The sequence below is a fragment of the Apis dorsata genome, unplaced genomic scaffold (genome assembly GCF_000469605.1).
Source record: "Apis dorsata unplaced genomic scaffold, Apis dorsata 1.3 scaffold_949, whole genome shotgun sequence".
NCBI classification, from domain to species: domain Eukaryota; kingdom Metazoa; phylum Arthropoda; class Insecta; order Hymenoptera; family Apidae; genus Apis; species Apis dorsata.
The window spans coordinates 63,707-87,312 of NW_006264058.1; the positions used below are offsets into that span (position 1 = coordinate 63,707).

Sequence of the window (23,606 nt, forward strand, 5' to 3'; positions counted from 1 at the left end):
CACACAACAAAATTCTCTGTGTCATTGTGATTTAATATCGATCTCTAACCTTAAAACTTACAAGTTATATTATTGCATAATTAATAAATTTTTATTTACTTATTCTTTATACAAAAAATTTTATAATATTATAGAACTGATGTAAAGAAGTTGAAGCATAAAATATTAACAATGTTTAATATTGTATCATTATTGTCCGAATATTTAAATGTACCTGAGGCTGCAACTCGTCTTTTTTTGTCCATTTTAGTTGGTAAATAGATGCTAATATTTTCAAATATATTTTGTTCTTTTTTTTTCTTACGAATCTTCTATTATTTTTCTCATTTTTATTTTTTTTAATTATATATACTTATATAATTAAACACTATATAAAATACTTTAGTCTTTAATCTTATATTTGCATCATTAATTATATAATTAGTTCTCAATTAATTATGTATTATTATTTAATAATTGTACTTAGTTTATTTCAATTTTTAAGTTTAGAATTAGTTATTTTCATATCATTTTTTAAATGATATATAACATTATTAAAATGTTGATATATAACATTATTAAAATATGAAACATAACATTATTAAAATGATTTGAGAATATATTATTTATCATTCAAAAATTTGAAAGCAATCATATTTTATTTATTTATTTTATTATTATTTATTATTATTTTATTATTATTTTATTTAATAATTATTTATATGAAGTAAGAAATCTTTTATAAATATAAGTATTTATAATAAATACTTATTGATATTGATTTACTTAGTTAAAAGAAAATTTATTATAGATAAAATAGCAAAAATTTATTCAAAGATAATCAATAATAAAAAATGGTTATTTCGAATAAAAATTTGACTTTAACTTAATTATTTAAGATTTTTTATTTAATTAATGTTTTTATGTTAATATATTTTTTTTTATTATTCATCAAGCTTTGGCTATAATGATTTTAATATATGACTTTTGAATATATTATTTTCAAATTCTTTATATTTTTCAAACTTTTGGATGATAGATATATATATTTTATTATTGCACATGCGTGTATAAGATTTTAGTTCCCGCTAATTTAGAAATTACATTTATTCTATCTTTTAAATAACACTTTTTTTCTCTTTTTCTATTATCCTAATCTAATCTATTAATATCCTTTACGCATGTTAATATATTAAGATTCTTGAAAATTGCTTTTGAAAGTTAATTTTCGCAAATGTGCTTCGAATGAAAGTTATTTTTGGTTAGTTTCAACAAAAATATCCTTATAAGATGATCCTTGCAAAAAAATTTCGAAAGCAATTCTCAAAAGTTTTATCTTCAAATATATTTCTTAATTTTTACATTATTAAAAAAGTATTTTTATTTAATACAATTTTTTATATCTCTACATATTTTTAATATATTAATATGATATATTTTCGCTCTTAATCAAGTTTCTTATTTTTATTTTAATATTATTTATATATTATCCATATTTTAACATTATTATTTTAATAAAAATTTTAAAATCATATTAATATTTATAATATTCAGATATTCAATTTATTGCAAGAATTTTTATGTATTCATTTAAAAGTGAATTTTAAAATTATTAAAAAAATGTTAGTGATTTAAAATTTCTTAAATATTAATATTTATAAATGAATTTGCATGAAATGAAACATTTAAAAATATTTCGATAAAGCTTGATATATTTGTTTAATTATGGTATAATTATAATTAAAATTTCAGGATTTCCAATCGCCTTCATTCATAGATATACTTTATATGGAAAATATCCAATTTATCAACATATATTTTTTATAACCTGTGGTGTTTCGATTTGCTTGTGGAATTTTGGTAATTATTTATTTTTAACAAATAGTATTGAATACTAAAATTACCAAACTTGCCAAAATAATATAAATTTCAGATTTTCATTAAAAAGATACAATTTTTTTTAACAAAATTAAATTTAATTTTTACTATATAGAAATATAATATATATATAAAAAATTAAATAAGAAAAATATTTTTTATTTTAATTTTATAAATAAATTTTTTTATCTTGTTTTATTGCGTTGTGATTGAATACTTATTTTTTTAAGAAAATAAATCAAACGCGTAAATTTCAAATTCAAATTCTATTGCAAATTTTTTAATTCTATTTTTTTCTTGATATACATATTTAAATAATTTTTTACTCATTTTTTGAAAGAAATGTATAAATTAATTATTTAATTAATTATGATTACATGATACATTAAGTATAATTTTTAATCGCGAAAAATATATTTTTGAATAATTAGTTAAGGAATAAACTGGTTATAAATATATTATTATTACAGGATTTAATCTATTTCATTCAGCACTAGCAATATATACCACTTATGGCATTTTAAAACATTTTGGTGGTTCTTCTTTGGCAGTTTTTATTATTTTTGTCTTCAACATGATTTATCTTTCATATGGTATGAAGAAATAATATATCTATATATACATATAATATAATAATTCGTATAATTTTAAAAAATTTTAAACAGATTATTATTAAACATATATTAATATAGTTTTAGAATAAAACAATTGAATAGTGTATAGATAATCTATATACTATATATTATATATATAATAGTATAAATATATATATCTATATATATAATTTATTATAATTTCATATAATAATATATTGCTGTTTCACATGAAATTTTGCATATAATAAATATAATAATAAATATATTATTATATTAGAAAATAATAATTGTTTTTATTATTAATAGGATATTATTTTACAAGTACAATTGGTTATGATATAAAATGGACAATGCCACAATGTGTATTAACTTTGCGATTAATTGGTATCGCATTCGATATGTTAGATGGCCAAAAACCCGAAGTACGTAAAGGGCAATAAGTAATATAATTATGATGAAATTCTCTAATTCTTAAATAAATAAACTAAGCTAACAAAACTAGATAACAAAAAGATTAAAATTAAATATAATTACGAAAAATAAAAAACAAAAAAATTGTTTTTTATAAAAAACAACTTTCAGTAATGAAATTATCCGTTTCAGGAAACATTATCCCAGCAACAAAAACAAGTGGCCTTAAAAAATCATCCAACGTTTTTGGAGATTGCAGCATTTTCATATTTTCCAGCGTCAGTTATCGTTGGGCCACAATTTAACATGAAAAGATATTTAGATTTTGTACAAGGACAATATACATCGATTAGTACGGATGGTGTAAGTTATATTAAAATATTAATTAAATATTAGAAAAGATTGGAAAAAAATCGAAAAAACCCAATACATTTCTCTATAGTAAAATATAATATAAATTAAAAAAAAAGTAATTTAATTTTTTTATTTTAGAATTTTATAGTACAAGAAATTGAAATTCGTAATTCTATCATTCCTGGTATTTTTCAAATGTTTCTTGGAATCGTATATGTGATACTTCATCAATTAGGAACTTGGTACATACCTCATGAATATATTTTAAGTATGGAATTTCAACAGCAACGCTTTTTGAAACGTATTTTTATTATTGGTTTGTGGGGTCACGTCAATCTATATAAATATGTTTGTTGCTGGTTATTGGCTGAAGGGGTAAGAATACAAATATATAAAAATATATTATTATTTATACATAATCATATGCATAAATACATATCATTTATTTTTTTTATTTAGATATGTTATGATTATAGCATTATATATATGTATATATATTCTTCCTTATATCACTATGTATATATAGTATTTATATGAATATAAATTAAATACATTTTTTTTTAATTCAATTTATTAATTTGTTAATATATTAGAATTTATTAACGAAATATTTATTTATTTCGTTATTTATTTGGTTTTAAAAATTAAATATATCTAATAAAAAATATTTTTTATTTCAGGTTTGTACAATATTTGGTTTATCTTATAATGGAAGAGATGAAAAAGGTCGTCCTCTTTGGAATGGTTGTACAAATATTAATGTGTTAAAATTTGAAACAGCAACTAAATTTAAACATTATATTGTGGCATTTAATATAAGTACTAATAATTGGTGTGCAGAATATATTTACAAACGATTGAAAGTTCTCGGATCAGTAACCTGTAGCCAAATTTTGACATTACTTTTTCTTGCGGTATGGCATGGATTTCATTCAGGATATTATTTTTGCTTTTTCCTTGAATTTATCATCATGTATGCTGAAAGAGATGTAAGTATAACAATTTTATTTTTTTATATAATTTAATATAATATAAATTAATCAATTATTTATTTAAACGATAATCAATGAATCATTATTTAATTGTTTAGTTAATAATTTCATATTTTAATATTTATTCTTATATTATCTGTATTAATTTTTGTAGTTAACCAAAATATTGAAGAAGCAAGAGAAATTACAGAAATTATTAGAAAATCGTCTAGAACTTAGAATTCTTGTATGGATTTTTTTGCGTTTACACACGTTGGCTTTAATGGGTTATTGTCTTGTTTGTTTTACATTTTTATCATACCCTATTTATTTTCAAGTTTATTCTTCCTTATATCACTATGGTCTTCTAGTATATTTAATTTATTCTTTTATATCTATATCAATCAAATTTTTTTTTTTTAAGAAACACTTAAAACAACTTGAATAGTAATTCTGAATAAATATATTTTTTTTATTGATATTGAAAACAAGTAAATACATGATAAGATAAAAAAAATAGTGAAAAATATTCGATTTCAAATATTAGAATTTCATATTGTTAAAATATGTCAGAACTATTTATATATTTTTGAAAAGACAATTAGAGTAATAAAATATACAATAAATTTTTTACAAATGATAGAAAGCTATACGTACAAATGAGAAAAAATTTATTATGTTTAATTATTTTAAAAAAGAAAATAATTTTTATTATTTACTGATTTCTGATTTTTTTTTAAGAATAATTATTTAAATTTAATTAAAAATTTATTAAACAAAAGTTTAATAAGTTTTATTAATCCAAAGCATAAATAATTTTATGATATAAAAAGAAATTGAATTTAAATATATAATTTTAAGTATTTTAAAAAATTATATTAAAAAAATATTTGTGATTTATACTTAATTAATATTAGTGACCAAAAAATTTTTAATGCTTATTATTTAATGCATAATTGATATAACTTAAATTTAATTTTGATATTACATATTAAAATATATAATATAAAAAATAATTATTTTTGATTAAAAACATATGCTCATTTTTTTAAATATTACTTAAGCGATAAAGAATATTTTTATCAAATTTTATTTAATAATATATGAAGAATTTTAGGAATAAAAGGGAGGATGAAAAATATCATCACTATAAAAATTAAACAAATGAATGTTTTTAATAATTTAAACAAGTTATTGAAATTTATAAATTTGTTTTGATTAAATTACATTTCAATCGAAATTACATTTAATTTGATATGTGTCACTATATACTGTACATATCTTTCTATTCTTATTAAATATATATATTTATATATTTATAAGTTTATAGTGCCAAAATAAGTTAAAAAATATACGAATAATATTGATATATATTATTGATATATATTATGATATATATATGCTCGAAATAATTGATTTATAGTTGAAATATCATTCAAATACTATTCAAGAAATCGAAAAATGCATTGCATATTTAATAATTTTCATGTTACTGTTATCGTAAAACAAGTAATGAATCAAGTGTGTATTATAGTGATTGATATATTCATGACTTGAACTTAAAATTGAGAGCTTAAAATTAAGATAATATAATAGGAAATTTGAATTGATTAAAAAATTGTATAAAATATGATATACTTAAAATCAAATTATTTATTTAAAGACAATAGTATCTTTAAATTTTTTTTTTTGCATAATACTGAATCGCATAAAAATAAGTTTAATTATAAATACATTTGAGAAAAAGATAAACATTAGATTGAGTAATAAATTCTTTCACTTATGAAGAATATTCTAATGAGGAACACATTATTTCGAGATTTAAATTTAATTATTTCAAATGATTGTTAATACATCTTTAAATTAGATATAAATATAATAGAATCTCTATTAATAGAATTTCAACTAATATAGAAATAAGATTTTTGGATAAATTATTCTATAATTATATATTCGATATTATTTACAAAATAATATTATTTACAATTAATGATGAGGAATAAAATGAGAAATAAATAAAGATTGATGACGTAATACTTATAAGAATTAAAAAATGGTACTGAAATAAAATGATTATACGTTAGATAGTAATTAAAATAGAAAAAAAATGATCTGACAGTTGAAATGATTAATTACAAAAACAAAAAATTATCTTTAACATTAAAAAAAAAATCATTTAAAGAAAAATTATTAATTCATTAACTTAAAAAAATATTTTTTATAGAATTGAAAAATTTTTTATTAGACAATCAAATAGTTATTATCAATAAATATTACTTGCAATTAAATTGCCAAAAGACAATAATAAAAAACGAATATTATAAAAAATAAATTATTCTTTATTAAAATAGTGTTAACATTTAGTCAAAAGTTGTCTTTTGAATTTATTTAAAATTCTACGATAATTTATTAATATAAAATTATTTGAAAAAAAAAAGATATGAAGATACATATCTAAAACTATTTGATAATGAAAAAGAAAGTTTTATAGTTATAGAATAATAATAAATGTATAAATCGTAAAATATAATGAAATCAAAATATATATATATTATATAATTAATTAAATACGATTTTTTATAAAAATAAAAATATTCAACTATTGTAAATGTTAAATAATTTAAAAATGGACTTACTACTCAATTTAATGTATCAAAATATATAAATACTTAAGTAAATATGTATTTATATTCAAAGAAAGTAGCATAAAATATTTAAATGAATTTTATTTAAAGTTTAATTGTTCAAAAAAAATCTCTGTAAATGTATGAAATATTTTTATAGGTTATTCGAGCCAAATAATAATTTTTATAAAAAATTTTTAATATTAAAATAGATTTTCCTATATATATATGAATTATTAGTTTTGAAACTAATAGTCAATCTATTTACGTAATTTATAAATGTACTTATATAATAATAAAATAATTTTTTGATATATTTGTATATCCAGAATTATATAAACATATTCTATTTCAAGTTTTTTCAAATTTAAATTGAATTAAATTTTTATATGTTACCCAATTTTTTTGTTATTTAGTTTTATAAGAAATGATGTAATTATAATCTAATGCGCGTACATGTACTGAAGTTTTTCAGATTGTAATTTTTACGGACATATAAAAATAATAAAATAAAAATTTTTACAAAAGTACAAATAGTTTTATTAAAATATACATTTGTTATGAACATCTTGCATTTGCATTAATTAGAAATTCCCAAACTCTTTCTAAAAAAAACCTGATAATCCTTTAAACATATCTCTTAAACAATATTGGTATTTGCATGAAAGACATTTTAAATTGACTAATAATTCAAATAGCTAATATAAGAAAAACAGTAACAATATGGAAAAAGTAGTGTACATAAATTTCATGCATTGAATTTATGTTTAATGATATTGTAAAGAAAAATCTCTTTAATCTCGGATATTTGCAAAAATAAATAAATGCATCATTTAAATTTAATTGAAAACTCTACAAAAAATTTATAATTGTATTCTTTTCAGTTTGATGATTAAATTACTGAAAATTTCATAGATGAGAAATATTTTTGTCGAGGAAATATTTCTCTAAATTCGCGTGTTTCGAGTATTTATTTCATAGGAGATTTATAGACCATTTGTAATAAAATTATTTAATAAGGTCCGCCAGGGCTTGATGGTGGAGCTCCATAGTTATCCGAAGGGGGCGATTGTGCTGGAGGTCCATATTCCACATTTTGAGATTCTTTCTGTAATGTAAGGAAATAATTGAGCTTATTTCGTCAAATAATGATTAAGTAAAGTATTAAAACAAATTATGAAATTATAGAGGTGAATTCAAAAATGTATAAAAAAAAAAAAAAAAGAATAAAAGACAGTTTTATTATAAAATGAATAAAAATAATTAAAATCGCGTGAAATGGTTCATTCTATGAGTAATAACACAATTTACCTGTGTCTTGTATCGAATGAAATAGACTTCCGGTTTGCTAGGTTGCGTTGGTGCTTGAGTGGGGAGAACCACTTCTGGCGCTTCCTCCGGTTTTTTCACCAGAACGTAGATTAAAGTTTTTTCTTCGTCTTGAGGTGGCAATGGTGGTAGAGCCGGTGCCGTTGGCGTTGGTGGAGTCGGCGCTTTTATGAACACGATCTTGTAATGTTTCTGCGGTGGTGCCGCGGGTGGTATATATTTCGGCGGTTTGTATTCCGGAGCTTCTGGAGGTGGCACGTGGACGTAAACATGTTTGTGGACGATGGGTTGTTGCTGGGGCGGCCCATACCGATCTGGAAGCGACGGGGGACCATAATTACCGGATGACAAACTGCCGCCATTCGATGGGGGGAAATAAGAGCTGGGTGGTTCCGGTGCTGGTTTCGAATATACCCTCGTTGTACAAGCTATCAATAATAGCGTGGTCTGAAAACATTTTAAATAATTAATCGATTTATATTGTTGAAAAAAATTCAGTAGTATGGAAACACCAAGTATCGAAACGATTCTCTTTCCTTGTTTTTACAACGTATGTACGTTTCACTGTTACATTAGATACATCGTTAGATAATTTTCAACATTTACATTTTCAAGAGAACACAGGAAAGACATTAACATTGTTTCAAACCTGTTTTAAATAGACTAGGCATTGCACTCGCTTTCGATTTCGTACGCAACAGCGTTGACACTGATTATCACTTTTCCTTCTCTTACATATTATTATTATTAATTATTCAAATTAAGAAATCTTACATGATTCAATTAAGCACAGGATGCGTTAAAATCTGATACAGAAGCGTAAACGTAACATCTTCTATATTTATCAAGAGATGAAAGAAAAATGTATTCCAATAAGCGTGTCAAATTGTAAATTAACATCGTATCCTTTCATTTGATTTATATATATACATATGTGTGCATACCAAGTGATTTGTGATTTCGGAATATATTAATAAATTTCCTTAATTAATTCGAGAAAAAGAAAAAGAAGAAGAAGAATTAATTCGAAGTTTCAAATTAATTTTTTCTCACCGTTGAAATTAAAAATTCACACTCTAATAAATGAAAATAAATTCAGTACGAAATATTTAATATATCAACTAATATATCTGCTGGCCACGATCAGATAACAATAAAGTAATGTAAATGCTTTAATTTTATTTTTATAAATTGATAACAAATAATTTTTTTAAATATCGATGAACTTTTAAAGGAATGAAGAGAGAGAGAGAGAGAGAGAGAGAGAGAGAGAACAAAGAGACGATGCAATTAAGATATTACTAATTATTTCCAGTGAATAGATATGAAAAAATAAGTAGCACCTTTTACTTTTACTCTCTTAGCTTTCCCCTTTCCCCAGTTTCCTCGCTCTGTTTTTTCCTCTCTTTTAAGGGAGAATTTACAGTATTGTTTCTTCAAAGAAAGTGTAACTATCTGTTTATTGGCTTGATTACGAAACTGATTGAATAATTTATTCGGTAGCAATTCGAATTTTATATATAGTTTTTATAATTAAAATAACTGCTAAATTATAAATTACGATGTGTTTTTTTTTTCAAACAATTAATTAATTATCATACAAATGATATTTTACTTGGATCTTTTAATTAACTTTATATTTTTTATCATTTTATTCCATTCTTTACGCGATATTAAATGAATAAAAATGAGTAAACGTGCTTTGCTTTCTAATTTTATTATTCTTTAATTATTACGTTTTCATCGTAGAAAGATACTATTTAAAGAAAAAATAAAGTTGATCTTCATATATCACATTGATTAACAAAGAAATAATTCTGAAAGTAATATATATTAAACACGTTCATATAATAGAATTTCCACGTCATTCACCGTCTTTATATTAATCCTTATTTTGCCACTATTTAAAGGAACATTAGTTTGTGAATGGAATGAAGTTAAAATTAAAATCACGCGTAGATACTCCGCTGACGCAGTTTCCACGAATTTTAGTTTCCTCGTTGCATCCACAGGATGGTGAGGCCAGCCTTACGTAAGCGTTACAATTTAACACGCTAGAAAATTGGTTGCGAAAGCAACGTTCCCTGCGTTTCTAGCACGTGTAAGTACATGTATATACGAATTGGGTTGTACTTAGTCAGATGCACTCGGAATACACGATTGACTTTCTTCGTGAAAACAATTCGGTTACTTTCGAATTGAACGGTGGACCATCGTCGTTAATTTCCTCTCCTTATTTGTTCTTCGAGATACACGTGGGTACGTGTGTTCGATGTCGATGAACTTTTTCTTCCGTTTAAATTTCACTGATCGAAATAAATGAGAAAAGTATAATTATTTATAAAGATGCACCATAATTTATAATGTAACCGTAAAATTAAGTATTTTACCTTAATGAGCTTCATAATATACGTTTTTTTTTTTATAAAGATAATTTAAGAGTTCGTTTTTTTTTTCATAGTATTATTTAAAAATTATCTAGATTTCTCAATTTTATTATTTTATTTTATTTTATTTTTTTTTTTGAATTGATCTATTAATTTTTTTTTATTTTTCTCATAAATGTTTACATAACATTTTAAAATAATTATAATCTTTATTCTTTGTTCGTTTTATATATGAGTATATTGAGATAAGAATCTATATATAACGAAAGTTTTAAAAATTGATGATTTAATAAAAATATTATTACATTTGATGAATATCATATCGTATTCATCATAAAAAATACAATGAAATCATTTTATACATATGAAATTGTTCTCATTAGAAATGAGTTAAAAAATTTAATCAAAGTTTTTAATCAAAGAAAAGTTGAAGAAATCGTTACCTCGAAATAATAAATTTCTTTCAGCGTTTTCGAATAAATTCTCATATTAGTATATTTAGAGCGGAAAATGAAGTTGGGTGTTGAGTTAAATAGCATATTTTTTTGCTCGATTTCCTTTGAGTCTATAAACGCAATAATAAACAGACTTTTCACCTTTAAGCCAAAACCATTTATATTTAATTTCATTACTTTAAAAATAAAAAAAAATTTTTAAATAAACGCAATTTTTCAATAAAAAAAAAGATTCAGATTTTTAAATTTAACGAATACATATTAAAATAAAGATATCAATTATATTCAAATCTCGAATAAATCATACCTACGTAGAAAGCAAAGCGGTAGTGAACAAATTCCGGAAGAGATTGAATCATCTGAATAGTTCAACAAGAACGAATCACTGATTCCGAAAGAATGAGTTACAAATAATGATTAAAGGTATATCTATTGTCTTTTATCTCAGCACAAGTTACGAAACAAATTTGTTCGAAGAATTTGTAGAAACTAGATCTTTCATTGTATCCACTGAAAATTCATCCAATAAATTATCGACGTGCGAAATTTTGAATGTTTAAATTATATTAGGAGGCATGTGAATTAAAAACTTGATGTGAATAAAATTCACAGTAATGATTAATATATTACACAATTTTCATAGAATATAATAAAGGATTCGATAATCATTTGTTATTTGTTATTTAATCATCAAAGCGAACCTAGAAAAAATACGCTTAATCCTAGAGGAAAAATCTTTACTTCTAATTGAACTCCATATTAGGTCTTCGACCAATAGCAATTGATGTCAATTAACGATAATAACGAGAAGTTAGGAGAAACACGACGAGAAGGAATCGAACAACTCACCAGGTGGAGCAACATGGTTGAATTTCGCGGCGACCGAGAGGTAGATGTCGCAAAGGAGAACGTCTTTCACCGACGATCTTTCACAGTTGTGTCGGCTGGATCGACACATTCGGACTTTTATACGAGCTCGAAGAGGGGAAAAGGAACATCCTCGATCCTCTTTCTTCGCTTATTCGATCATCGATCGGACGATCTTCGTTCAGGGGGCTACGTAACCCTGATCTTATTAACGGCATCCCTAGATTTTTCGTCTAGAATGGAAGCGAAATTTATAGCGGGAATTGGTGCTATTCAAGCGTCACAATCGAAAGCGTAAACAAAGGATCCGTTTCATTCGTCTATTTTAGTTTAATTAATTTAATATAAACGCTTTCGCGTTTCGCTTAGATCATTATCGAATTGTATCGAGTTGTAGTTGAGATTCTATGGACGATATAATTTATTACTTTCGTTTTTCGATATATTCGTTTTTGTTAAATTAATCGAATAAGGTAGGTCTGTCGTATGCCAATTGAAATTCAGATATGCGAAACAATTTAGTTTCAAGACGTAAACCTTTGAATTCGAAAACAGTTAAAATTTCGTTCGAATGAAAGTAAGAAAAGTCAATGTATAAAATTAGCAAATGTATTTATATAGGACCGAACATTTAAAGGAAAGTTGACATTTAAATGGCAACGAAATGTATATTACAAATTAGTATTTTCTAACTATATATATACATATATATGTATATTCTAATCTTTCTTCCTATATCGTGATCATATTTTCAATGCATTTTTGACAGATTACAAATCAAACTGTTTCGAATTGTTTTTACAATCAATCATCTCGTTACAATCCAGTGCATCTTTGTAAAGGATCACGATCCACGGATCGAAAGATCATCGTACCGATAGAAACGTACGCATAGATCGTTCCAAGAGATTACGTCAAATCAGTCTGATTACACGAAAGCGTATTGAGCAAACGAGCACGGATGCGCAGCGGCTCGTACGTCGTCGATCGTAAAAAGATTTATATGAAATTTGGTGAGTCGGATGAGTGGATCGGGCGACGATTCGAATCTGGTTAGGTTACGTCGCAAGAACGTCCTTGATATCGGCCTAAATTCCTGTGGGCGCATTCAAGCATTTTCTCCGTAACGTAATTCCAGAGGCAAAAGAGGAGAAGACGAGCGAAAGTGTGTGGTGCCGGGTATGGTGGCCCTCACGGTGAAAGTCAAACTAATTACGAGACAGGCACGGGCGCACGTAAGCTGGTCGAAGAGCCGGCGTTGCAAAACAATCCTCTTCGCTACGAATATTAACCCGGAACACCTGCCGCTTTCCACTCCCGAATCGAACTCCCTTCCTCACTCTCCAGGAACGACACTGGTTCGAGATTCTTTTGCTCTTTCGCCTTGACCCTCTCGTCGAAATCCAAGTATCCAATAATATCCAATAACCTTTCATCTTTTTTCTTTTTTTCTCCTAAAATAAATTTTAAAACTAATTTGTATCTTTTAACAGAAAATACATATTGGAAAATATTTAATCTTTTTTTTTTTTCTTTTACTCTTATGTGTCTTTTTTAAGTTTTCATGGTTAAGGTTAATGGAACTAAATTTACCGGTTTAGTTCAATTGAGTTCCGAACAGATGTCGTGTTTTTTGTCAACATTTCGCAAACATTCTACATATTACATTCTACACACACGTTCTACAGTGGCTACAGATTTTACGTTTCATCATGATATCAACTTCTCAACCAGTAATGTAAATATCATTAGGTCGTAATTGATCTTTAAGAATGTATATACATGTTGACTTAAATACTTATATTCTGTTTTGCATATCGACAGTTACTTATGACGTAAGAATTAATATTAATCGTGAGTTTTAATATCGTAAAATTTTATAGATAAAAAATATTGAAATATACTTGTGAAAACAGGAATTTACGAAATAAATACGTGTATATATATTGTATTATTATTTGCAAAGAAGTGAAAATAGATTAACATATCGATGCAAATACGTGTTAAATAGAAAGATCAAAGAAGATTTATTAGTTACAGGGAACAGCGTTAATACATTGATTATGTCAAGCATTTTAACGCCACTCGACACTAATCGATTACTTCATATTTCGATCATTTCATTGTTTAATGCATTATTTTTCGATATATTTATATAATCGTAGATATTAGCATTAATTAAACAAAATCTTTAAAATTCAATACTTTGAAAGAACAAAAGAACGATTTGAAAATCGTTTACATTTAAATTTAAAAATAGTATGAATTTATTCGAGATTATATCACAGAAGAAATCTCTGAAGATATCTATTTTTCCGTTACATGAATCGTCATTTTTTTGTACAAACATACGATAAAGTACGTATTCCTATATCGAATTATATTAACAAGAAATGCTAGATCTAAGGTAATAAATAAAGTGGTAAATAAAACATGGAGAAAAAGGATGATGAGAAAAAGGATGAGGATCCACGGTTTGAATATATGTTTAATTATCTTACTCATTCGAGAAAATTAAAAATCGACAGATGGGCGAAAATGTTGGCACATGCAGAATATAAGGTAATTTCCACCTTATATGTTTTAGCTGGAAAAACATTTTACATTATTACATACCTTTCAATTTCTTTGATCACATATCTATTATATAAGAGATTTAAGATTCTTTCTTACAAATTTTTTATTTCGATTTTCATTTCTGATTTCATTTCTTTTCATTTTTATTAGATATCTAAAAGATCATAGATAATAAATCTAGTACCATTACAAATAATCTCGTAAAGGAAATGTCAATTTGACTTCAATTACGCGATCGTACTAGTAAAGACGGAATTCTTCGTTATCCAATCGTTAATAAATCTTTGATTTCGTTATAATTTATATGATACTCATCGGTGAGAAAGAATGCTTGTTAAAAAATTTGACGTATCTTCTTAAAAACATTTTCTGCTCATTGCATGTTACATAAATAAGATAGATTTATCAAAAGAGGATGTTATGAAGTTAATTAAATAGAAAATTTTTTCTATTTACTCGCAACTTCGTTGATCATTCTCGTGTGAGAATTGTCATTTCATTTTTTAAAATTTACTCATTATTTTTTCGAAATACATCGCGCGAAGAACATTGTGAATAGCGTGACCATTATGTTACTTGTCCAACGATTTCTATAGAGATAATCGTTGAAAGAAAGAGATTTTAAAAATGAATTTCTTTTGTTCGTTTTAATAATGATCGAATTATTCAACTTTCGTGTTCAGGATTTAATTATAAAGTTCTTAACCACCCCATCGGAGATGGTGCTCGTGTTGCAATTGACACCCGCCAATGTGTTGATACCTCTACTCGAAATAACGCAAGCCAAGAGAAAGCAGACGTACTTCTTGAAGAGGAAACCCCAAGTGATCACGGAAGCTAATTACAAGCAAATGTTGATACCGGGTGACATGGCGCCGAATCCGATCGAGGAATTAGCCGTGCTCGTCGAGCAGGTTCTCAAACATTTTTCTTACATTCCATTTCGAAAATTTTTATTTCATTTTCTTCCAATTGCAGGCATACGTACCTATGTTATCTAATCCAAAAAATCATATTGGTTGGCCAGAAGTAGTTCGTAAAGATGTCAAGAAGCAAGTATACAATCTTCGAACTTTAATATGGCAGGTAATAAAATATATAAGTATTAATTTAATACCTCAAGCGAATTGAAATGAAATGTATGAAACAAAATTTAGGTAAGAGGAAAAATAACGGGAAAAACTCTGTTACCAATGCCGATGGATATCGAAGAAATTCTAGATCCAAAATTTTATACTGACGTAGACATATCTAAACAACTTAAAGTAAAAAGTAATATAGAAGAAATTGTGGTAAAATGGGCGACTCAGATTAATGAGATTCTTAACGAAGAGTTTAAATTCTCGAAAAATGGAAGATTTCTTGTATCCGGTAATCATTTCATCATTTTTCAAATATCAACGCTATTTTTTTAATAACAATTATTCTTCTATTTCATTTAGAATTGGATTATTGGAGTATGAGGTTAAAGAATATGGAATCCATCTATTTTCAACTTAAAGATCCAAAGGTGAAACAGATAGATTTAGTTTTAGAGAAAACGCAAAGTCCTTACTCGCAATATTTCAAAAATTTAGTAAACAACGTCACTGCGGGTAAACGAAAAATTGTATTTAGTGAAAGAAAATTATGATCGATATTTTCTATATTTTAAATAAGTTTTACTCGAATTTTTTTAGCATTATTAGAAACTAGAGATATCAATCTTTATTTAAAGCCTTTAGAGTCTTATTTCCAAGAAATCGAAACGCTTGAATTTAAAGATATATTGCCAAAGGTAAAAATATTGCTGCACTGTGTTTGCTTAATGTGGGCTAATTCGAGATTCTATACTCTCGAAAGAATTATTGCTCTGTTACGAGAAATTTCAAATTTGATCATTTCTCAGGTATATTATTTAATTCCTGTATTATAAATATAGTATTGTAATATCTTATTATTATATTAAATTGAAAACTAATATTTACATCTTTATAGGCAATAAAATATATAAATCCATCAACTTTATTCGAAGGAGATATTGATGATAATAAAATGAAGATTGCTGAAGTATTACCATATCTTACTAGTTATCAAGAAATATTTCGATCATATAAAGAACGGATAGATATGTATTTCAGATCATCAGAGACTGTTCCTTGGAATTTTCACGAGAAATTAGTCCTCGAAAGAATTCATACGTTTGAGAAGAGACTTAAAGAAATCGAGGTTTATTAAAAAATAATTATGTATATATATATAGTTTGTTTTATTTAAGTCTTGGCAATATCAATCTTGATTCAATTTTTGTTTCTAATATGAATTATGGGTTATTTTGTATACGTGACAAATTTTATATATATTAATTTTTCAAATGTATACATATGTAATTACGATAATTTTTTATTACAGTTGTTATTTGACACAGTACAAGATTATTTGAAACTAGAGAGGATAGAAATTGCTGGTTTGAAAGGAAAATCATTGCTTATTATGGTTGAAACCATTTACGAAGAATTTCTTAAGTTGTATCAACATTTTGGAGAATTGCCTTATGAGGTTTTAACGCCCGAGGAAGAACAATTTAGTGAAGATTTGAAAAAATTTTTCAAAGAAGTAAGTTATCCTTTCTTAAAAATTGAATAATTTTATTAGAAAAACAAAAAAGAAAAAAGAAAAAGTATAAATTTTAACAACAAAAAATATAATTTCTTCAGAAATATTTTCAACAGCTTTTGTATAGCTGTATAAACATTTTTATCTATTTAATAATGTTTTTCTAATTTTCGCTTCGAATAAATATCTTTTTTTCAACTTTTAATGTATTTATCTCTACTTTATTTCTAATTAATAAAAATAATTATTGGAATGAAAGATAGAACAATATGATCGAAAATTGGCGAGCATTTTCGATCAGGCATTTGCCGAATGTCACAATTTAGAGGCGTATTATAAATTTATATGGATAATGGGTACAATTGCCAATAGACCATTAATAATGGCCCAACTCTGGCACAATTATGAAACAATTACTGCCAGAATGAATGTACATTTTGACAAAATAAAGGTAAAATTGAATTATCATTATATCATTATATCCGTGAATTAATTTTAACTTAAAATTAATAACAATAACAACTCAATAATTGTATTACAGATTTTATTTGATCAAAATTTTACGTTCCCTGAAGAAAAGAAGTATACCGGAATAAATATACATTTGCCTCCAGTAGTTGCATCTTTGTGTTTATTAGTGAAACTTCGTCACAGAACTCGTTATCCAGTTGATTGTATCAAATTTATCGATCATCCTTTGATTAACGAAAAAATGGAGAGCGAACTTAGAAGTAAATACGAGGAATTAATGGTAATACTCAATAGTGAAATAAACAAACTAACAAATAAGTTAATTTTTAATATGATTTAATAGTGATATATTTTTGATATGTATGTATATTTTGCAATTGTTTAAATACGAAATTCGAAAATTCGAAAATTCGAAACTGTATTATTTGTAAAATTCGAATATCTCATAGTTTTACATTTTACATTCTCATTGCTTTACAATCTTGTTAAATAAAAGATTAGATATTTTGACAATGTCTTTCTTCTTTTCAAGAATATTATCGATGACAAGGAAAAAGAAATATTCACCGCTTGGCAAGAACGATTGCCAGAAATTTGGGAAACGCATTTGTTGAAAACCCTTTTAAAAGTTGGAGACGATAGGTTATTAGAATCAAATTTTGCCCAAGAACTGAAAACTACCTTGAGAGAAATCCGTTATATGACAATTATAAAGAAACCTGATCTTCCCGAAGATGCCGTAGAATTTTATGGTAGATCACAATTCTTTTTTGATAGTACTTACAAGTTGAATTTAATAATAAATTGGTAAGTAATTTTCAACTCTACGTAATTTTTTACGCTTTCCTTATTTAATTTTAAATTTTTTTTTAATGAATTAATTTAAAATTATATATCTATTATTAAAAATTTTTATTGTAATGAATATTTATAACTTTGAAACGTATAAAAGAATATTATTGAATGAAAGAGTAAATTGAATAATAATTTTAATGATTTTTAATTATTTCAATTATTTCTAAAAATGATTTTTTTTAAATATAAAATAAACAGATCTATACAACACAATATTCGAATTAAATCTTTATAAAATTAATTATAATAATAGCAAAATGTTGAAAAAGATGTGATGATTCATCATTGTCGTGATTTAAAGATTGTAAAGCTATCTCTTTATTAGATGAATTGTCAGTTTGTAGTTTCATATGATTACTCAGCTATACTATTCTATTATTCTACCTAAGATTATCTTTCCTACTTAAAATGTAAGTCTCAGCTACGATAATGAGTTCTTCCAATGAAATGCCAATTTGACATACGTGTTTAGCATATTTATTTTTATTGAGTCATTGTTTTGAATGTTTTCGATTCACTTTTTATTTCACGCAAGTAAAATATTTCAAAAATATTCATGTTTTGCAAAAATTAAAGCTATTATATATTTACTAAATATTCTGTATATATATATTTTTATCTTTATCTTCTGAATTGAGTAGTAATTATTTTAGACAAAATTTTCTTATTTCAATAAAAAACTTTAGAAAATGATTCGATTATTATATGATATAATATATGTTTATTTCAGGTATAATAGAATACGAACTGAAAGCATTCCGATAGAATTTCAATTGGTAAAAGACGAGGTTATGAACATTGATAATATAATTGACGATGGTCAAGAAAAATATAATTGGAATTCGGAAGGTAGAGAATCTAATTTAAATAATGATTAAAATATTTCAACAATATTATTTACATGATATACGAAAAAATTATTATTTAGGAGTTATGGAATACATCGATGATTTATTAAAAATTATATGGAAATTACACAGCAGAGTGTTCCGTGCCCAAAATAATTTAAAAAATATTATGAATAATATGTATAGCTGGGCGATGATACCAGTTATTTATCGTAAAGATACCAGGGATGAAAATTTGTTGTCTCTAATTGATAAAGATGATAAATTCGCGGAAAGATTTGCGGAAATCGAATCTATGGCTGAACAATTGGAACAAATATTAAAAGAGAATTATAAACTCTTTTTCGACTTGCTCCCAGAGCAATTCTATGATAGAGAAGACTTGGAATTATTAGAGAGTAATTAATTATAATTTCTAATTACAATTACTTACATTTGATAAACGTTTTTACTGATTTATTCGAATTATTTATTCAAATTACCAAGCTGTACAAGAGAAACAGGAAACAGAATTAGAGAAAGCAACACCAGAAGAAGCTGTAGAACCTGAGGCTCCAAAGTAAGATTGTAAAATTGTATTTTTTTTATTGTATATTTTCCATAAAAGATGGAAAATGTAATCATATACTTTTTATATTCAGTTTTAATTAATTATTAATTTAAATAACTGAGAGAAATTTATATCAATTCTTTCTTACAGAGTGGAAGAGGAAATACCCGAAGAGATATTATTAGAAGCAGAAGAAGAACAAGTGGAAGAAGAAGAGGAAGTTGATGAAGAAACGTTGGCAATGAGACGTGAAAAATGGCAACCTTATCTATCTTATGTTGACAATTTAATTTCCAAAGGTCTTATTCAAGCGGTCTCCACTAGGTTATTAATTATTATTTTATTGATTTACCGACATTATATCTCTTATAATATGCAGTATTTTATAAGAATTAAAAAATCAATTTATTACGTTTTTCGCAGTATTTGTTACATTCTTGATGAAACTGATCCTGAAGGCGATATATATCCTTCATTTGAAATTCAAATGTGTTTAGAGGTGAATACCTTTGAGAATGTAAAAAAACTTGTTTTGGAAATTTATCGAAATAAAAAATTGATAATTGAAAAATTTTTATTATTTTTCATCATATATATATATATATTTCAATTTTTATCATATAAACAAAACATTTGTTTTTAATCTTTTACGAAAGAATCCTAAAATCACTTTTCGACCATCGGTGGAATTAGACGATCCGGAAGGTTTCTACATTTTTTTCGAATCACTTTTACTTGAAATGATGAAAATGGGTATCCTTATACCACGTGTCGATCCTGAATTGCGCGAGAAGCTAGAGAATTACGCGGTATATTTTTTCTTGGTTATAATTGATCAATTGTAATGAAAATCCATTTATTTCTTATTCGATATAAAATTTTAAACGAATTTCTTTATTCTCAAAGGTGGACGTTGCCGAAGAAAAAGGTATCGTATTTATGTTAGAAGAAACTTGTAATCGAGTTAAACTAGCCTTGACAGAAGTAAAAAAGCATGCTCTGGTAACGTGATTACTTCAAATTTAAGATTTCAATTTTCAACAGTTTATGCAATCGAATAATAAGAAAAATAATATGAAAATTATTGATTTAAATTATCATTTACAGGTATACGAAAACTATTCCTGGTTGTGGACAGACGATAAGCAAGAATATTTGTCTTATTTTTTGAAATTCGCTCAATACATAAATCCCGAGCAAAGGGAGATGATCGAACAACATCCAGAATATCTTCCAGAAAATTTGAAGGAAAAGAAACCAGATTTGAAAGACTTCAAACGGGAAATTGACTATTTTATCGATTTGTATAACGAGTGTGATAAACTGCAAAACGAAGAGGTCCTTTGTCAATGGTTGAGACTCGATATAAAGCCTTTCAAACAGACTCTTTTAAACGTTATTTGCAAATGGTCCAACGTGCTCAAGGATTATTTGGTCAAGCGTATTACCACTCAGTAATTTTCAATTTTTCTTTTTTCATTTTACACTTTTATATCTTTATTCTACATAAAAAGACTCAAACGAGGTCATCAGGATTTTTCAAGGATATTTTTTCATACATTTAATATTCTAGATGTGTCAAAAATAAGAAATCCAAAGATACCTCGCTTGAATTTAAGTTAGGATTCATTGGGAAATCGATAATAATATTGCATAACGTAGTGCGAATAATTTTAATCCAAGATAAACGTAACTATCACTTGTAATATAATTTTAAAATATTTATTTAATTTTATTCAATCTACAAGATTAAAAGTACTTTGATAGATTCAATATCGTAATTTTAAACAATTTTAAAAAAATTTATTTTTACTTTGCTTGCAATTAAAATTTTTCGTATTATTATTTCTATACTACAGAATTATTAAATCCAATAATAAAATGGAATTAAATTTTAAATTAAATTAATTAAAAAAAATTATTTTTACTTCGATTGCAGTTTAAATTTTGTCGTATTATTATTTTTACACTACAGAAATATTAAATGTAATAATAAAATGGAATTAAATTTTTCTCGTTAAAATGTTACGAATAGAAGAAGCAATGATTTTAAAGAAATAATTTTCATATAAATTACGAGATAAAAATTTGAAACTTTTTTTTTAAGCAAGTTTCCACTAACTCGAATGATTTCTTTTTTAAGACATAATACTGTTCACGTAATCTATAAAAGGGAGTTCTATGAATGCGGATCACATGTTAACCTCTAACCGCAAATAGAGCCGATTTCTCTGAAACCATAATCGGGACGGTCGATGTTGGCACTAATTCTGTATATTTGCGTAACTGTGTATTTGGCTCGGAATCATTATTCCGGGAAACTATCAAAGTACTTATTTCGCAAGCAATATAAACAATTCAAGAGAATTCGATCATTTATCTATTAAGGAAATAAGACATTGACGTGATATATTAGAATTTTATACTCGTTCATTCCCATTTCATTTCATTTTATTTTCTAATAAATTTACAATGTCAGAAGAATAATCTAATCGCTAAACATTTTTTTTTGAACTTAGAATAGTTTATTACAAATGTTCGATTTGTATAATCGTCGTAATTTATTAACAAATATCTAGAGTAAATAAAGTTAAAGATCGTTCAATTTAGAAAAATATTTTTTTTTTTTTTATCATTTTTTTTCTTGCAAAATGTTGATTCGAATCGTTACGAATTAATTAAATTTTTTCGTTACGAATTAGATTGGAGGAATTATCGAAATTTTTGAAAGCGGCAATGGAAAATTTCTCACGTCCTATTCAGGAAGATGATTACGATGCGCTTCTGGAAACCATATATTATCTAAAAGAAGTAAGAGATCGCCAGTATGAGATCGAAGATATGTTCGATCCTATTAAGGTAATAAAAATAATGCGATAGAAATACAAATGCGTTTTTCTCTCGACCGATAAATTAATTAAGATAATATTTTTCAGAAAACTATAGAACTTCTACAAACTTACAATGTGATTATAGAGGAGAAAATTTTCAATTGGCTCACAGAGTTACCCGTCAGTTGGGAAACATTGAAAAAAGTAGCTGCTCAAGTGAAACATGTTGTACAACCTTTGATGACTCGCCAGATCGAACTTTTGAAGAAAAGGCTAAGCTATTATGATTTTAAACAGCAACATTTCTTGGAAGAATTTCATAAAGAAGATATTTTCAAGTAAAAAAACAATACCGATAATTTTTCGCTTAAAAATTTTTCTTTAATTTGTTTTTTATTTATTTTATAAAATTTTAAGAAAATTTATAGATGAAGACCTCTATAATCTTTATAACTATAAAATAAATTTATATCTTTATTTTTTAATTTGAAATATATTTTTAAATGAAAAATAATGATCTCGTTTAAGTTGGCTGATTATTATATATATATTTATATTTACAGTCCAGTGTGCAAGAATCCCTATGAGAAATTAAATGAATCGCGCGAACAAATTTTGAAATTCCTGTCCGAAGAGACAGACTTACACGGCCAGATTGCAATTTTTGAGCAAGAAATGCCTGAATTTAAAGTAACGAAACAGATACAAAAAGAGATGCAACTTTTGAAAATGGTTTGGGATTATGTGAACGTGATCGAGACGTCTCTAAACGAATGGAAGAAAACCACATGGAAGAAATTGGATATAGAATGGATGGATCAAGAATGCAAAAAAATCCTTAGAGAATTAAGACGTAAAGAAAAGTTTTTTTCTCTTCCTACCAATAAAAATTCATCAAGTTTATAATTTTTCCAATTATTTCTTGTGTATTTTTTTTTCATAAACATATTTTTTTTCAATAATAATATAGTTCTTGTGTTATAATGTATAAGATCTCTCTCTCTCTCTCTCTCTCTCTCTCTCTCTCT

The 23,606-nt window shown here is 25.2% G+C and overlaps 3 protein-coding genes across 3 annotated transcripts in view; 2 read left to right on the forward strand and 1 right to left on the reverse strand.

Moving 5' to 3' along the window:
* On the forward strand, positions 1-4,680 carry LOC102675522 (lysophospholipid acyltransferase 5). The gene is made up of 8 exons (XM_006623806.2): positions 1-253; positions 1,732-1,839; positions 2,328-2,450; positions 2,760-2,875; positions 3,057-3,227; positions 3,357-3,593; positions 3,899-4,207; positions 4,365-4,680. The coding sequence occupies exons 1-8, from the start codon at positions 172-174 to the stop codon at positions 4,635-4,637; spliced, it is 1,419 nt and encodes a 472-aa protein (XP_006623869.1). The 5' UTR covers positions 1-171; the 3' UTR covers positions 4,638-4,680.
* A 2,649-nt stretch (positions 4,681-7,329) lies between these two features.
* On the reverse strand, positions 7,330-12,049 carry LOC102675795 (early nodulin-75-like). Its single transcript, XM_006623807.2, has 3 exons — positions 11,834-12,049; positions 8,125-8,589; positions 7,330-7,921 (listed from the first exon to the last, which is right to left on the reverse strand). The coding sequence occupies exons 1-3, from the start codon at positions 11,846-11,848 to the stop codon at positions 7,826-7,828; spliced, it is 576 nt and encodes a 191-aa protein (XP_006623870.1). The 5' UTR covers positions 11,849-12,049; the 3' UTR covers positions 7,330-7,825.
* A 1,289-nt stretch (positions 12,050-13,338) lies between these two features.
* LOC102675665 (dynein beta chain, ciliary-like) overlaps positions 13,339-23,606 on the forward strand; it is a 24,417-nt gene continuing 14,149 nt past the window's right edge. The window contains exons 1-22 of the mRNA XM_031514279.1: positions 13,339-14,413; positions 15,112-15,342; positions 15,407-15,514; positions 15,586-15,799; positions 15,871-16,023; positions 16,108-16,316; positions 16,406-16,636; positions 16,820-17,023; positions 17,283-17,474; positions 17,565-17,774; positions 18,027-18,301; positions 19,080-19,198; positions 19,278-19,595; positions 19,684-19,756; positions 19,898-20,071; positions 20,171-20,246; positions 20,404-20,556; positions 20,654-20,749; positions 20,855-21,201; positions 22,450-22,606; positions 22,684-22,916; positions 23,142-23,431. Coding sequence (XP_031370139.1) covers positions 14,285-14,413; positions 15,112-15,342; positions 15,407-15,514; positions 15,586-15,799; positions 15,871-16,023; positions 16,108-16,316; positions 16,406-16,636; positions 16,820-17,023; positions 17,283-17,474; positions 17,565-17,774; positions 18,027-18,301; positions 19,080-19,198; positions 19,278-19,595; positions 19,684-19,756; positions 19,898-20,071; positions 20,171-20,246; positions 20,404-20,556; positions 20,654-20,749; positions 20,855-21,201; positions 22,450-22,606; positions 22,684-22,916; positions 23,142-23,431 — 4,192 coding nt within the window. The 5' untranslated portion in view covers positions 13,339-14,284. The remainder of the gene's footprint in view (positions 14,414-15,111; positions 15,343-15,406; positions 15,515-15,585; positions 15,800-15,870; positions 16,024-16,107; positions 16,317-16,405; positions 16,637-16,819; positions 17,024-17,282; positions 17,475-17,564; positions 17,775-18,026; positions 18,302-19,079; positions 19,199-19,277; positions 19,596-19,683; positions 19,757-19,897; positions 20,072-20,170; positions 20,247-20,403; positions 20,557-20,653; positions 20,750-20,854; positions 21,202-22,449; positions 22,607-22,683; positions 22,917-23,141; positions 23,432-23,606) is intronic.